The 17,269-nt window shown below is 35.5% G+C and overlaps 1 protein-coding gene across 1 annotated transcript in view; it reads right to left on the reverse strand.

Annotated features, from left to right (window-relative positions):
* Nucleotides 1-17,269, reverse strand: part of LOC106471244 (NEDD4-binding protein 2-like) — a gene marked incomplete at its 3' end in the record, with an annotated part of 53,770 nt that overhangs the window by 10,340 nt on the left and 26,161 nt on the right. Inside the window, exons 3-6 of the mRNA XM_013931836.2 lie at nucleotides 15,449-15,589; nucleotides 4,956-5,152; nucleotides 4,406-4,524; nucleotides 1,704-1,821 (exon numbers count right to left, since the gene is read on the reverse strand). Of these exons, the coding sequence (XP_013787290.1) occupies nucleotides 1,704-1,821; nucleotides 4,406-4,524; nucleotides 4,956-5,152; nucleotides 15,449-15,589 (575 nt within the window). The remainder of the gene's footprint in view (nucleotides 1-1,703; nucleotides 1,822-4,405; nucleotides 4,525-4,955; nucleotides 5,153-15,448; nucleotides 15,590-17,269) is intronic.

Genomic DNA, 17,269 nt, shown 5'->3' on the forward strand with positions numbered 1-17,269 from the left:
AAAGAACAAACTAAAGATGTAAGTTTAACTTATAACCAAGCTTCATGATAACAACGAGTGCAGAACCAAATACAGAGTGATCAATGGATGGATTTCTAAGTTAAGGAGAATAAGGAAAGCTGCAATAAGTCCAAAAATTAAGGTGCATATATAACAAATCCCCAGAAATAATGGATGTACTGTTTAAAGCCAAGAGGGTGACGAATACCCAAAACAAAAAATAAACAGAATCCCAGATCAAATAACATGCAAGACAGCGGAAACAGAAGGATAATAAACAGAAACAAAATGAAGGTAGTAGAATTTCAATTTTTAGGTTGAACCACTTACAAAGTAAAATATTTTGACAGAAAATGTGCAGACTACAACAGCCCTAAAGAATAATCAATAATTCACCAGTTGACTGCCATCATTCAAGTGTAGGGATTCCAAGATATTGGGAGTTAAAGAAGAGGATCCAAGGAATTTTGATATTGTATCAACTTTCTCCATACTGGAGGAATGTCACTAATATCCCCTCATTTTCTTCTCACAGTGTTGATACTTAACCAATTGCATGAAACTTTGGACAGACTTACTAAATAGGATCTACTTTTGGAAGTTACAAGTTGGTATAGTTTGATTAAGTATTTTTATTATTTCATTACGTTGTGAGACACATTTGACACACTACAATTTATACGTTCAAGTTCATAAAGCAAAGTAATTCATCAAATGTTTTACTTTATGTTTTTTATTTGATACAAACCATATAATCATTTTCTGTAATTTGTTGCTTATAAGTCTGCATTTAAATATATTTTTAATAAATGTTATTTTTTGATTAAACTTTATTAAATGCCAATAAAAAGCTGCCTGTACTTAAGTTAATTTGCTTACACTCTGGATGCTTAATGATCATTCTTGCTGGATGATGGTGTTTCATAAGGTAATATAACAAAGCTATTCAATCAAATTGTTAAAGTTTTATGAATTTCCTGTCTTCCCATTATGTTATGATCAGTTATGTAGGAAAAAGAAAGACTGAGACAAAATTGAATGTAAATATACATGATTTAGAGTACCAGAACACTAAAATCCAAGGATTCAGAAACAGCTTCAGGATTGAAACTCTATTCACAGTAGCATTTGTTTTCTTTTGACTTAAAACTAGCAGTGATCTGAGGATGGTAACACGAAGCTTATACTGTAAACTTTATATCTTTGATAGAGATGAGTATCACCTGTGGCATTGTTAGACATACAATGAAGATTTAAACCTGTTAGGGTTTAGGCTGTATCTTGTAAGGCTCAAATATCAATAATACTTACCTAAAAATGTTCAAATTTGTTTATCTGGCAAAATGTTCTCTCTTAACAGAAGGTCATCAATCCTACACCTTATGCATAATAGTATTCCCACAACTTTCAAACCCAAAAGTTAAGTGCTCCATTTAAGTGGGAAGGAACCTAGTTGTTGTTTACATAATATAACCAAAACAATGCACATATATATGAGTTTTTATTCACCATTAGTGCCCTAGAAGAATCACTGAATCACATGAAAATTCCCTGATGTTACTCAGGCCATAAACAAAGAAAATAAAATTAACTGACTTCTCCCAGTTTCCCTGACCCATGACAACCACAGGAGGATATTACTTATGTTTCTATGTACTAGATTTAACAGGAAATAAGATTCAGACACAACACTGTGTCCTCACCATATTAAAGTCTAAGTCTTCATCACCAGATGTCAGTTCCTTCACAATGAACTCAGACTGACAACTTGACTGTCCTGTTGCCCCTTCAACAGCTGCAACTGCAGAAAGCAGTGAATAGCTGAAAATCAATAAAAGCCTTTTGACAATCTTTAATTAATTGTGTACATAGGGAGATTATAATTAAGTAATGTAATTTAAAAGGGAAGTTAATGAATAATGATTAGGTTTTTAAATATTATGAAGATTGGATCTCTAGTCCAAGCTGTCCTATTTTAAAATTTGAGAGTTTTAGTATCAGTTTTAAATTAAAGCTAAAATAAATTTCTTTGAAAATAAAGTCCTTAGTAGTAACTCAGAACTGAAAAGAAACTATTTCATGGTTTCTACACTAGTAGGGTGTCACTCAATTAATTCCTTCTCACTGCAGAAATACTTTACAAAATTGCATGGAATTTAGTAAAAACATTGTATCTAATTTGACTTACTCTTTCTCTTATTTTTTTACACCGTGAAATTTCTAAAAATCTTTTTTGTAAGATACTTTTGAAAAAATAATAAAAAATTCTCCTTCCACTTAGACTAGGTAACAATATTCTTGGTTGAAATCAATTTATAGGTAATATAGTTTCTTTTCAATAAATAATATGATCTTTTAGGTATTTATGATAAACTTAAAAATAACATTCAATAAATAAAGACCTGAGCCATTGGAATATCTTACCAGCCTACTGTACTCACTAAACAAAACTAATAACCTTACCTGATGTCTTAGCTTAGACGAAAATTCCCCTAGATATAATTTAAAACAAAAACATTTTTAGGAATGAAAAGAATATCTAAAGAGATAATAAAAATTCCCAGATTTGTGGTTTGTTTCTAAGTCGTCTAAACTTCCCACTAGAGTCCTTTCTTCACCTCTGCAAAAACTCTGTGTAGTCACTTTCTTACAAAACTATACACTTTATTTACTGTACAATGATGTAAATGGGGGAGAGCCCTGAGGAACAATGCTCTGAAAACAGAGAAATAGGTGAACCAAGTTCTCTAATTCTTTTAAAAGCAACCTGACCTTAATTTATTAAATCCAATGATTGGCAGGGATGGGCAGGATCCCCTTATGCTTTACTCATGGTAGTCCATGAGTGCCAGTCTAGCATAATACAGTAACATCACCCAGTCTGCCTCTAAGTGGTCTTATGGTACACCTCATTTCTGCAGAGCCTGTTGAAACCTAGATAAAGTATATCGTGGTAATGGTTTCTAGTGTGGAATTAGTTTGATACAAGCACACCTGTCTGGGCAACACTTGCCACAGAGTGGGATCCCGTGAAAAAGAGGTAAGGTACCCTAGAAATTATATAAGAGAAAATATTAGTAATGAAGATACTCACAACTCCTTATAATCTAGTGGATGTAGTTAAAGACAGCTACAGGGGGTAGTCAAAAACCCTCAGAGGAATATACTGCCAGATCATGTAAATAATGTGAGATAAAGTGTGCACAATGTCCCTCAGTAGGCAATTCAACTAGGCTGCTTAGGGCATAGAAATGTGACTCACAGAAATCTCCTTACCTCCAAAGAGAGCCCAGAATAAGCAATATGGATCAATTTTCATACCTACCTCTACAAAGTAGCCTGGGATAAAACCCGGGAAACAGAAGGATCCCAATGAATAAAAAATTGTTGTCTAGCACCTCTAAAGGTGTTAGTGCAGCCAACATACACTTCAAGGCTCTCACTGGACCTAACAAATGATTGGGATCCAATTGATCATAGAGGTGGGAAATAGTGTTCAGATGAATCAGTAAAAAATGAATTATCCCCTTCCATGGCTGCCAGTTTCTTAGGTAAGAAGGACATGTCTGAATATAGGAGGGTGTAGGTAGAATGATAAAGCGTCCCGTGCACATGCAACATAAACAACACTGACCAGCAACGTATGCAGGCCAACAACAACAAAAAATAAACCTTAAGGGATAGGTGATACATGAGGCTAAGGGCTCAAACTGATGTTGATAAAGAGCAAGTAATACCACCTTAATATCCTAGTTAGGTAACTGAAATGATCGTTTTAACAAAGTACACGAAATGACTTGGGGAAGCCAGAGAGCACTGGATATCTAAAGTTAGTCAATGAGACTGCCTTATATAAGGCAATTATGAAAGAAGTGAAACCCTTGTCAAAGAGCCAGGTTAAAAAATGAGTTATGGTTGGCACTTTTGGACGAAATAGGTTCAATCTTCTTGCAATACACCATTGGTGATATGTGTACAATTCTTGTTGATAAATGTCGATTGTGGGACTAAAGAAATACTGAGACAGATAAATGGCAACCTTAGAAGTTAAACCCCCGACACCGTACAAAGGACCACATGACCTCCATGCATGAAGCTTGAGCTGCTGGATGGCTGGGTGTAGTTATCATTCCACAATGTCCAGAATAGAAAATATGCTTACTTTTTATGTCATATTATAACAGTTACATGGAAAGGAAAATAATGAGGAATAAAATCCAAACATATAGAGTGAGATTAATATTATATTAACACTGAGGGCCATTAATAGTATTAGAGGGTTTAGCTGAAGGTATATAGTGGGAACTGGAGTTTATTACTACTCTTAGACAGCATACTACAAAGTAATTGAGACTCACTACTACTGCTAACATACCACAAAGAAAACAGGAGGAACCAAACTTACTTTGTGGACTCTAAAACTTCATCTAAAGCACTTTCATCTACTCCCGGGAATAGTTCGTACAACTGTCTCCGCTTCAAATGAGATGCAAGTTCATGTCCTTTAGAAGCAGGATCCTTCAGCTGTTAACAGAGAAACTTATATCTGTTTGATTCAATGTAAATTTTCTTCAAACCCAAGGTCATTTCTAAACAAACTTAGTATAAGTTAAGTAACTTTTATATTACTGAATATTGCAGTCAGTTGAAAAAAAAAGTAAATATTTATACACATTATATGGTTATACTAATTTACACTATTTTAAACATAACTGTGTAATGCAGAATATAAACTATACATTTTATCTTTACTATCAATTAATCATTATGAGAGAATAAAAACATCTTTCATAAACTTCAAATGAAGGTATACAAGACATTTCGTCCACTAATGATATGACAGTATAGTGTTTCCATGCTAGTTTCTCACTCTTTGTAAACTAGCCTTTAAATGTAATACAGACAAATTCCACTTTGTTCTAGTCATCTCTTTATACTACTCAACAAAAACATACTTTTTCTTCTCTGCTAAGATGCAGGGCCATTTCCATATCCATGATTTCACGGAGGGGAATACAATCTTTCTCTAGTCTTTGTTCTCTGAGGGGAATACAATCCTTCTCTTGTTTTTGTTCACTGAGGGGAATATGATCCTTCCCTAGTCTTTGCTTTCTTTCTTCTAGATAAGTCTTGTCAGCTTCTATCTGTATACCTAAAAACAAGTCAGCTCTTAAGAATACAAAATCCAATTTTGGTCAGGGCTGTTGTGTATATTCTAGATGAAGAGCTGTGTGTCTCCATGCTTAGAGCTATAAAACAAATTTTATTTAAAATCTAGAATATGTGTCACTTAAATACTTCTATAAAACAAATTTTATTAGATAAGTTTTCTACATTACATGTTCTATTAACACAACAGCCTGTAAAAACAATCTGATTACACTATAGACTACTAGGATGTGTTTTAATACTACATCATTCTAGTATAACACTATGGCCCTTGTTTCTATTTTTAAATTCCTTTCTGTGTATGATACTGAGTTACATTCAAAATTTAATTAACAACTTTACTAGCCATGTATGCCAACAAAATTAACATTAGTCTTACATCATTTGTGGGAAAAGTTTTGGAAAGTCTGTTGATAGATGCTTTGCAAAGTCATTTAAGAAAGTTTAGAATTTTATTGGATAGTCAACATGGTTTCACAAATCTTTTGACATTCTTTGAAAAGTTTACTGCTTATGTAGATGGGGGTAAGGGAGTAGATTTGGTGTATCTAGATATTCAGAAAGCATTTGACAAGGTATCACATAAAAGGCTTGTATAAAAAATCTCCATAGGTGTGGGGGATAAGTTAGCAAATTGGATAGAAGAGTGGCTGGATGAAAGAAAGCAGAGGATTGTTATAAATGCAGTTCAGTCAAACTGGATTAATGTCACAAGTAGGTTACCTCAGGGCATAATCTTAGGACTTTTGCCCTTTTTGATTTATATCAATGACATAGATGGAGGAATAGTCAATAAATTATTTACAGTTGCAGATGATATTAAGGTCTTGGATGTTGCTAGCTGTGAAGAGAATGCTACTGATTTACAAAAGGATTTAGATCATTTAGTGAGTTGGGCAAATAAATGGCAGATGGGTTATAATAATTTGAATTATAAGTATAATCTGGATGGAAATAACATTAACAGTGTTATGAAGGAAAGTGATCTTGGTGTAATAGTTGATTAGTCTCAAAAGCCATTGAAGCAGTGCGCTGTTGCTATTGGTAGGACAAATAGGATTTTCAATTGTATCAACAGAAATGTTAAATACAAGTCTAAAGAGGTTATAATTTCATTGTACAGGTCATAGATTAGGCCACAATTAGAATATTGTGTTCAGTCTCGGGCTCTTTACCTTAGGAAAGGCATTTAATTGTTGGAAAGGGTTCAGAGAAGGGTTAGTATGTTACCTGGGATGGAGATGTTGTCATACGAGGAGAGGCTAAAATCTCTCAAATTGTTTTCTCTTGAAAAAAGAAGCATTAAGGGGGATCTGATTGAGGTGTTTAAGATTGTAAAGGGAATTGATTGGGTTGATGTATCATTGTTTTTCATATTTAACAGTGAGAATAGTGGAACTAAGGGACATAAATATCAATTTTGGCAAGGTAGGTGTCATCTAACAGAGTAGTTAGCCTTTGGAATGGGTTGCCTTCAGATGTTGTAAAGGCAGGTAGTTTAAATGAGTTTAACAAAAAGCTTGACATGTATATGAATGATAAAGACTGGCTTCAAGATTTGTTTTTTTTAATTATTTTAATTTAGTTTAGAGGATGGAAAAGCTGAGATGGACCAATAGGTCCCATGTTGTCCCAAAACATTACAAGTAATGTACATTCTTTTATCATTGTAGTAGAATGGCTGACACTTGTATACCAGGACTGTTGTATGGCATTGATAATTGTATATTGTATGTTAGAACAGACCTATGATTTGAACACTTGCCTAGAGTTAAGAGTACGAATATTCTTAAGCCTTTTCATGTTACTCCTTCAACTCCACAAATATTATGTAGAAAAATAACTTCTACAATAAAGCCAAATATTTAAACACACATCCTAATAGTGTATAGTGTAATTATATTGTTTTTACTGGAAGGATGTTGTATTTGATCTGCCACCTGAATAAACAAATCTTTGGTTGTGTTAATTAGTCAGACATAAAATTTGTTTTTCAATAAAACAACATCCTTCTAGTATAAAAAATATGATTACACTGTCAACTAATAGGATGTGTGTTTAAATAACATCCTTCTAGTATAAAAAATATGATTACACTGTCAACTAATAGGATGTGTGTTTTAATACAACATCTTTCCAGTATAAACAATATGAATACATTGCAGACTATTACAACTGTGTTTTAACAAACTCTTCCAGTATAAACAATCTATTTACACTGTACACTATCAGGATGTGTTTTAATACAACATCCTTCCAGTATAAACAATCTAATTACACTGTAGAGTATTAGGATGTGTGTTTTAATACAACATCCTTCCAGTATAGACAATCTGATTACACTGTAGAGTATTAAGATGTGTTTTTTAAAAAAAACATCACTCCGCTATAAACAATCTAATTACAGTATACCCTATCAGGATGCGTGTTTTAATACAACATCCTTCAAGTATAAACAATATGAATACGCTGTACACTATTAGAATGTATGTTTTAATACAACATCCTTCAAGTATAAACTATATGAATACACTGTACACTATTAGGATGTGTTTTAATACAACATCCTTCAAGTATAAAAAATATGAATACACTGTAGACTATTAGGATGTGTTTTAATACAATATCCTGCCACTATAAATAACCTAACTACACTCTAGAATATTAGGATGTGTGTTTCACTATAAACAACCTAACTACACTATAGAATATTAGGATGTGTATTTTAATACATCCTTCAAGTATAAACAATATGATTACATTGTAGTCTTAGGATGTGCGTTTTAATATAACATATTTCTAGTATAAACAATCTGATTACACTATAGAATATTAGGATGTGTGTGTTTTAATACAACATCCTTCAAGTATAAACAATATGATTACACTATAGAATATTAGGATGTGTGTTTTAATACAACATCCTTCAAGTATAAACAATATGATTACACTATAGAATATTAGGATGTGTGTTTTAATACAACATCTTTCTAGTATAAACAATCTGATTACATTGTAGAAACTTAGGATGTATGACTTAATACAATATTGTTCAAGTATAAACAATATGAATACACTGTAAACTATTACAATATGCATTTCAAGACATCCTTCCACTATAAACAATCTTATTACAGTGTACACTGTTAGGATGTGTGTTTTAATACAACATCCTTCAAGTATAAACAATATGAATACACTGTAGATTATTAGAATGTGTTTTAATACAACATCTTTGCAGTGTAAAAAATCTGATTACACTGTAGAGTATTAGGATTTGTGTTTTATTACTTTGCAGATTATTAGAACATAAGATTTATTCAGGTCGAAGTTCCCTAAAATAAGTCTTATTTAAAGTTGAATTTGATAAATATGATCATTGAGATGGCACTTGGTATTTTGTAGTGTAGTATGCTGCTATAGTTCATGGTTCATTTATCTTTGGTACTACCTTGTGTAGTGAACTGCTATAATTCATGGATCCTGATTTATTGTTTGCCATGGCGGGATATGTCTCCAATTCCCTACAATTTCAAATCATTGAACTTATTATACTCCAAAGACATTCAACATCCAAAGATCACTAGATCTGGTGAACATGTACCAAATTTTTTGTAGCACATACTCCAATTTATACTCACTCCTTCATATAAAGCTAAATTTTGAATGGTTGGTGTGTGTCCTGCAACTAAGTTACCTTCCTGCACCAGCAAAGTTAACCAAGAGCTCTTTTAGGCCTGCACTTCTACCATTTAATATTGGAGTCAAATCTCTTGAAGTGTAAGATTTGCCAGCATGTATCAGAGATAGTCATACTCCAATGTTACTCAATCTTCCTTTAGCTTTAGGACACAAGTGTCCAGTCCCTGATTTGATTTAAATAATGGCATTGGGTTATTTGTTCTAAAATGGTACCTTATATGGCATCATATAAATGTGCTGACTCTTGGGAAAACTATGTAATGGTGCAGTTATGTTTTATTTAGCTGAAATTCCATGTTACCATTCCATGTGTATGTAAACATGGCCTTGTGAAATTGCTAATTTTAGAGATTGTCATCTGTGCATGCTATTCCACCCATATTACAGGTTGAATATTATTTTGTCTTAAATATGGGTGCAGAACCATTGTTGCTATGGTCTGAGGTGGAATGGTAAATTCATGACAACAGATTGGACTTCTATCAGATAGATTCAGGAGGATCTAGATTCACTTGATGTGAGCTAAAAGTTATAAAGATGTTGACTAATTAACATCAAGGCTGGGAGAAATGAAGTTTCTTTCCCACCAGTGACTTCCTGGGCTTGGGAAGAGAGTGGGTATTAACTGTAGCTATATTCTATGTTTAAACATGATGGGTGCTAAAAAGGGGAGTTTTCAAAGTTTATTAAAGAGTAAACATATATTTTATGTAAAGAGCAGAGGACTTTTCTATCCTCCATTGGTGAAATGTGCACTCTCCTTAGTGTTTGTTTAATCATCTTTCACCATTCATTCTTGTCAAAACACAAAAAATAAATCATAAACGCAACTGCTCATTACAAAAACAAATAAGTCCTGACACTAATTTTTCTGCCTCTTATGGGAAAGTTATAATTTTCCTAGATGAAAATGAATTTTTTATAGGTACTTCCCTCCGCTCACAAGATTAGCTTTTCTTGTTTTGTACTGTCCTCTATATGGAAACTTTTTTCAGAAACGCATGCCACAAGCCTTCATCTTCCCTCTGCTGAAATCCTAAGTTCCAACATGCCTCTCATGCAAATCATCATGCGTCACCTCTCCATCAATAGGAGAGCACTACTATCATGTGGCACATGTGACTCCCTCGACATGCCACTACTGAACTATCATTTTGAAGTTTAACAGAAGACACAAGCACCGGAAGATTGTGAGGAGGATGAGTGGGAAGTGTGAGCGGAGGGAAGTTAGATATCAGAAATACATTTTCATATAGGACAATTTGTAACTTCCGATAAGGTACTCTTCCTCACAAGATTAGCTTGAATCCCACACTGAAATGGAGAAGGAACTGGTGCAAGGGAAGCACAGGCATATCCCCCAGAAGCATCCAGAGTACACCCCCCGAAAGGAGAGAAACAGATCAGATCTGGGGAGCAGTACCGAACCACATCTGAGCCAGGTATCTCTTTGCCAGGAACATCAGGAGGACCAGATATGGCAGAACATTAAATGGAGCACATCTGCATAGGAGAGGATAGTTTAGCAAGGTGATCTTAAACAGAAATCAGAATCACTCAATCCCATGATGGAAGGAAAGTGGGCAAGTGAGGATGTCCCCCATGGTGTAGAGTGGCTAGGGCATGACGGACCATACTCGGTAAGTCAACTACATCCAACACCTCATTCGCTGGGTACCGACATCCTTGCAAGGGTAGGATGAGTATCATACCATCTTCACCTCAAGTCCAAGTGTCAAGAGGGAACCTAACATTCGACTCCAGGAACTCACAGGGTAGCATAAAGCCAAGGATCTGGGAATGTGTTATCTGAGGGAAGTCCATCGCATGCACTCAACCCCCTGCGACCATGAAACCAGCCCAAAACAAACACAGGTCAGTAACAAACTCATCACCCAATGAGGGAAAAACCCATGACATAAGGAGAAACAGGCCACATAGACCTTTTGCGACCCACAACACAGAAGACAAGTCGAAAAGGAAAGATGGGCAACCCAAAACCTGTGTGAGGACTTATATGATTGGTTCATTTGATCTCCAAAACCATGCGAGAGTAGGAGGTGGGCACCCAATCGGAGGATAAACTGCATTTGGGCATCTCAACTCTAGGAAATAGTCGCACAACAAGAGGATCTTGTAACTCCCTCTACACTGGCAGAACACCACTGCACTACTCTGAACCGAATGGTTATACCATCGTTGTGGAACTCATCCAGCAGGTTGCCTCCATGGTCAACCACCCCAGTGGCTTGGAACTGGTAAGGACTCCCATGCTCCACTGGGGGGGAGGGGGGTAGTGCAGTAGAGAGTCCAGACAGACTGCAACACCCGAGACAGTGCAATGGGTAATCACGAAACCCTATTTTGAAAAGAAGAACACACTGTTTTTTCAATCTAGGCATGGCTGGTACAGTCTGGGACAGGCATATTATGATGCAGTTATCACAAGGAATTTACACTCTAATGATCTTGTGAAACACCCCATCTCAAGGGTGAGCATAAATAGACCTGGATAATGTATAAGAATCATCATGGCTTACAGTGAGAATTTGATATCAAGATGTCGGCAAATGATTATAGCCATCTAAGTGGAACACATTCCGAGTACAGACAGAATGCCTGTCAGATACCACTCGCTACATAGCGGAAACCAAAGTGAAGTTGAAGCAGGGGGCTTCTGAAATAAAAGAAAGCATTAGTGAGGGCTTACCTCATGTCACAACCATGCCTAAGCCTGTAGAATAGCCACATGTGGCAGGCAATTCCCCCGAGGAAGCAGAAACAGTGATATAGTATAGGTAGTGGGAGATGAACGTGTGCAGAGTCATCCAGATGCCTGATCATAGAATTTCTTCCAATGGCCGACAAAGAAGACAGACAAGGGAGAAGGTAAGGTGACGGATTTGATATGAGGAAACATGAAAAAGATCACGCTAGGAAGGAGACAAGGAGGATAAGACCAACTAGATCAAACATCAAACCCAATTGGTCAGGGTAATCAGGAAAAGATCACGGAAAAAGGAAGGTTGCCAAGGGATAAAAAGGCAGGAACAAGGACCCTCGAAGGAAGCTGTGCGAACAATAGAACAAAGGAGGATATGGAGAGGACAAGAGGAGTCTATCTGGATCAGGAAAAGGGTGGAGATGAGATATAGAGGATAGGCAGATAGGAGAAAATGAGCCACAGAGGCCTTAGGAAAGAAAGCATGATAGGGATAAAGGATAAGGTAAGAGAAGTGGTACAAGGTCCTGGTAATTTCGAGGGCGAAAAATATCTGACCTACGATGCCTGCAGGCCAAGAAGAGGAGGAAATATGTCTTCAAAGAGAGGCAAAAAAAAAAGGAAACACACTGACAGAAGTTCGAATGTAGGTAAAGTGAGGGCATGAAGGACCACATTAATGTCACAGTCCGGGAGCAACGGATGCCTCAGTGGCCAATGGAGCTGGAAGGAATGGATCAACATGGAAAGGACAGGGGAAGTAAAGACCCTGCAGAAGTTGAAAAAATGGAATGTATGGGATAATGCACCCCAAACCCTGAAATCGAGGAGACTGAAGAACCCCACTCAAGGAGCCACGTGAGAAACTTGTAGATACAGACAACCACTGGGTGAGAAGCCTGGAAACCATGAGTAAATGCCCAGGAGTGATAAATTTCAATTTGCATTGATAGAAGGCCAAATGGAATGGACTAAATGTGATGCTACTCTGCAAGAGAAACTGGAATTCCTCGCCAAGGACCTGACGAAAGCCAGGCATGAAGATGGAGGATGGATGGCACGAGTTGGAGCACTAGTGACTGGAATTGATGGAGTAGTCAGGATGGAAGAGAACAGGAAGGGGAGAGATCACCTGCAGTTGGAGCAATCGAGGAAACCAAGGTTGAGCAGGCCAATAAGGAGCAATCAGAAGGACCATGCACATAGTGGTATGGGCGAGGAAGACCATCCAATGAAGTAAATGGATGGGAGGGTACACATAAAGGAACAGATGAGTCCAATCATGGCTGAAGGCATCGACAGTGAAGGCTTGAGGATGGGGGACCAGGAACAAAACTGAGGTAATCTGTGATTGAGAGTGGTTGCAAAGGCATCGATAAGGAGTGTACCCAGATGCAGACAGAGCCACCGAAAAATGGTAGGATGCAGAGACTGTTCCGTGGGATAAACTAGATCCAGTAGGTAAAGTGAGGAGTGTGAACATAATGATTAGGATGGGATAAATGGATAACATAATGCTAATCCCTAGTCTTCTTGGGAACCACATACAAGTGGGAGTAAAACCCCTATGAACCTGATGAGCCGGTTCGATAGCCTGTTATGGCATGAGGTCTTGAACCACCTTTGACAGATGCTGGCATGTCAAGGGATCCCAAGGAGAAGGGAATAGAATAGGAACACTGCATATTGGAAGAAGAGAGAGAAAGGGGAAGACGATTCCCTCCAAGAGCACCTTGTGAACCCAGAAATCGGCAAGAAAAGGTTCCAACAGATGAACAAAATTCAAAATACAAGCCCCCACTGGGCCTGAACAGACCACAGTCACCTGTACTGCTGTTGGCGAATTGTGTGTCGTGGAGTAAATCACTGAACTGTGACACCTGGAGAGTGGGATAGGAATAGGTTGGGAAGGGGATGATCGGGGGACAAGAATTGGTGCTGTGCTTGGCCCTGACTGCAAGAAACAAGTTACCAAGTTAATAAGGGTAGAATGTTGATGGATCGAGGCCACCCACAACTCTAAAGACTCAGGAACCGAGTCAAACACATAACGCTGCAAAAATGAGGAAATGTGGAGGTCCCTCAGATAAGGAGCCTGGAGATGGGTTTGTGTCAAAATCGCATCATGGGCCAAGAGGTCCCAACAACAGACAAATCAAGTTTGAACAACAAGAGCTAAAAAAGATAAATGAGCCAAAGTAGAAGTAAGGATGAAGAGGATTACAGCAGAAAAACCCTTCAAGGTTCCTGCAAAAATCCTCTGACAGAAGGTGAAGGGAAGAAAGATACATGAGCAGGGTCGTGAGGGTGAGACGAAGGCGAAAAATTGGGTATGGGTACATTTCACAGGGTAATCTGGATTCACCCCCCAAACAGGTAAAACTGACCCCAACAACTGAGCAAACAAGGGATGATATATCGACCGACAGGTCACCCGTGGCTGAAAATATGGTATCAGGCACTGGCAAAGTACCTGAAGTGGTGACTGTAACTTCAGAATTAATAAGTGGGAAAGACAAGGAAGTAATGCTTTATTAAAAATATTAACTCCATAACTGTGAAGTGTTGGAAATAAAGTTAACAAAAATATGAATAATGAAAAAATAAAATAAACCATTTCAAGGAAACTGAATAATGTAAAAAAGAACATCTGGACTCGACAGCTGCCAAACGAGAAGTGATAGTTCGATAGTGGCGTGTAGAGAGAGTCACACGCGTCACGTGATAGTCATGCTCTCCTATTGGTGGAAAGGTGACGCATGATGATTTGCATGAGAAACGTGTTGGAACTTTGAATTCCAACAGATGGAGGATGAAGGCTTGGGGCATGCGTTTCTGAAAAAAGTTTGCAAATAGAGGGCAGCACAAAATAAGAAAAGCTAATCTTGTGAGAGGAGAGAGAGTACCTTATCAGAAAGTATCATCACAAATACATAAGACAAAATTTGCTGTCAAGTGTGCACCTACAACATCCTTCTATTAGTGATGTGTTCCATTCATCATATTGTGGGGAGCTAACCTATGCAAGTACACAAGACAAAACCTCTGTAAAGTGTAAAACTACATCTTGCTCTTAATCTTGTGTTCCATCCATCATGTTGTGGAGAGATTACACAAGACAAAACCTACTGTAAAGTGTAAAACTACATCTTGCTCTTAATCTTGTGTTCCATCCATCATGTTGTGGAGAGATTACACAAGACAAAACCTACTATCAACTGTGAATTAACATCCTATTATTACTATTGTGTCATTTCATCTTAGGAACATTTTAGTTGTTCACAGCCAGAAATCTGTTTCACAGGGTCACAAAAGAAACATGCCAATGAAGTAGAATATAATTAAAACACAAATCACAACTAAAACGAAACGGTTTAAAGTTAAACTTTATTTTACTTACTTATTAATGACAATTTATTTTCTGTAATAACAAAAGAAAGTTCAAATTAAATATTAACAATAAGTTCAGCTTTAATCTTTCATAATGTACTTGTTTTCTATTCTATTTTATGTGAATAAAATGCAAACTAAGGCCACAATCAAACTAAACCAATATATCTTCAATTTCTAGTATTTGTTTTTTTATAAGTGTATTCAATAGGAAACTTAACAAAAACTTAGTTTCAAATGTTGTATTCAAAGTGAAAATACAAGCAATCATAAAACTACAAACAAGCAAAATATCCTAAGGTTTCACAAAAACACAGATAAACAATATATAATGTGTAAGTGGCTTGTTAACTATTGGTTCGAAGTTAAAAAATTAAATACAATACTGGAAAAAAGTAGAACTATAGAAATACTTAAAGAGTAAAAAAAATGTATACACTTTCTAATGAGTCATGTTACACCTACTTTTAATTTGTTGTACGTCTTTGAATGGTTCTATTTCTTCCTTGGGATATTTTTCTTGCAGTCTCTTTATCCACTGATCATAAATCAGTCGAAGGATTTTCTCATCAAGCACTACTCTTAGATCATCTGAAGACAGAGTTTCTGTCAAAGTAATACATTACTCTTAAGTTATTGGAAGATATTTTTATACCAAATAATATATTACTCTTAAGTTATCAGATGTTTTCATACCAAAGTAATATGTTACTTTTAAGTTATCAGATGTTTTTATACCAAAGAAATACATTACTCTTAAAATTAAAAACAAGATAAACATTTGAAATGCACAATCAAATTTTTATTTGGCCAATGGCCAAAATTAAAAAGACTCTAACAGTACAGTAATATTACCATATATACAAGGTATAATTAACCAAACTGCCAATGTATTCAGAAAAATTACCTTAATTCTATTTTTAAACCATTTAACAAAATTAAAACAATACTTACTGGTATTAAAGATAAAAAAAAAGGACATTTTAGAGGAAAAAGGTATATATATATCAAATTACGTGTGAATGCAACAAAAATATATTTGTGAAACTAAACGTAATTTGAAATATTGTCTTAATGAACTTAAAGGTTATGTATGTAACATAAAAGTGTAAACTTCTCTTTCTGAGCATATTGTTGAAACAGGTCATTCAATACAACGGCAAGAAACAATTTAAATAGCCAAAGTGAATTAAATATTAGAGAATCAATAGAAATTTTATGCAGTACAATAAATAATTCTTTGTTAAATAGAGATGGAGGGTTAGCTGGTGATAATGTACAATACTCACATCATCCTCAGAGATTATAAGTTAAACTGTTGCTTTATAAAATTACTCGCTTGTCATGTAGGTTTTTACTCCTGATGATGGTAGTGTGAAACTACCAAAATATATTGAGTCTTTTTTAATTAAGGCTATTAGGCAAATAAAATTTTACTGTGTATTTTAAACATTGATTTTTTTTTAGTTTTAAAATTTATTGCCATAATTGAATCTACATTACTCTTAAGTTATCAAAAGATGTTTTAATACCAAGTAATTTATTCTTTAGTGCTCAGAAAACATTTTTATACCAAAGCAATACATTAACTCACAAAATCTATAAGTTATTGAATACTTTATTAATTAAATACAATGAGAATTACTTAACATAAATAACTGCAAAATAAAAGAGGATAAAGGTTTGTCAATAGCACCATTTGTACACCTTTGCATGGGCAGCACTTATGAATCAAAGAATGTCTACATGATAATTGATCTCTGCCCATGTACATGCTTGCATCTCCAGAGTAATCGCACAATTTGCATCAGTTATTCAGCCATGCAACATTATCCTAACTGATGCCTTCATATTAAAAAAGATATGCTTTACATCCCCCCCATCTAAACAAGGGAAAAAAAAACCTTCAGACATAAATTTAACATGCAGCAAACTGCAACTGTTTATCTGGTGTAGTTCCTATTCTGTTGAATTAATAAAGTGGTTCAACAACTCATGAAAATTCTGTATATCTCACTAGTATACATGCTATATGATTTATTCTGGGATGCTAAAAACAAAAATCTTATAAAAATATTTATTAAAATTTTAATTAATCTCTTCTTTATTGTTCATAGTTGCACAAATACATTAATAAGTAATATTTAAGTCTCAAAAATACTTATCACTACTTTGATATAAATAAAGATTTGTATAAACTATTCAAATTATCCTAGATGTATGTACAATGTAGGTTTACTTAGGAGTCCTGAGGATGACGTTGTAACGTCGAAACATGTAGAGTCG

Source organism: Limulus polyphemus, unplaced genomic scaffold, assembly GCF_000517525.1.
Source record: "Limulus polyphemus unplaced genomic scaffold, Limulus_polyphemus-2.1.2 Scaffold4491, whole genome shotgun sequence".
Classification (NCBI taxonomy): Eukaryota; Metazoa; Arthropoda; class Merostomata; order Xiphosura; family Limulidae; genus Limulus; species Limulus polyphemus.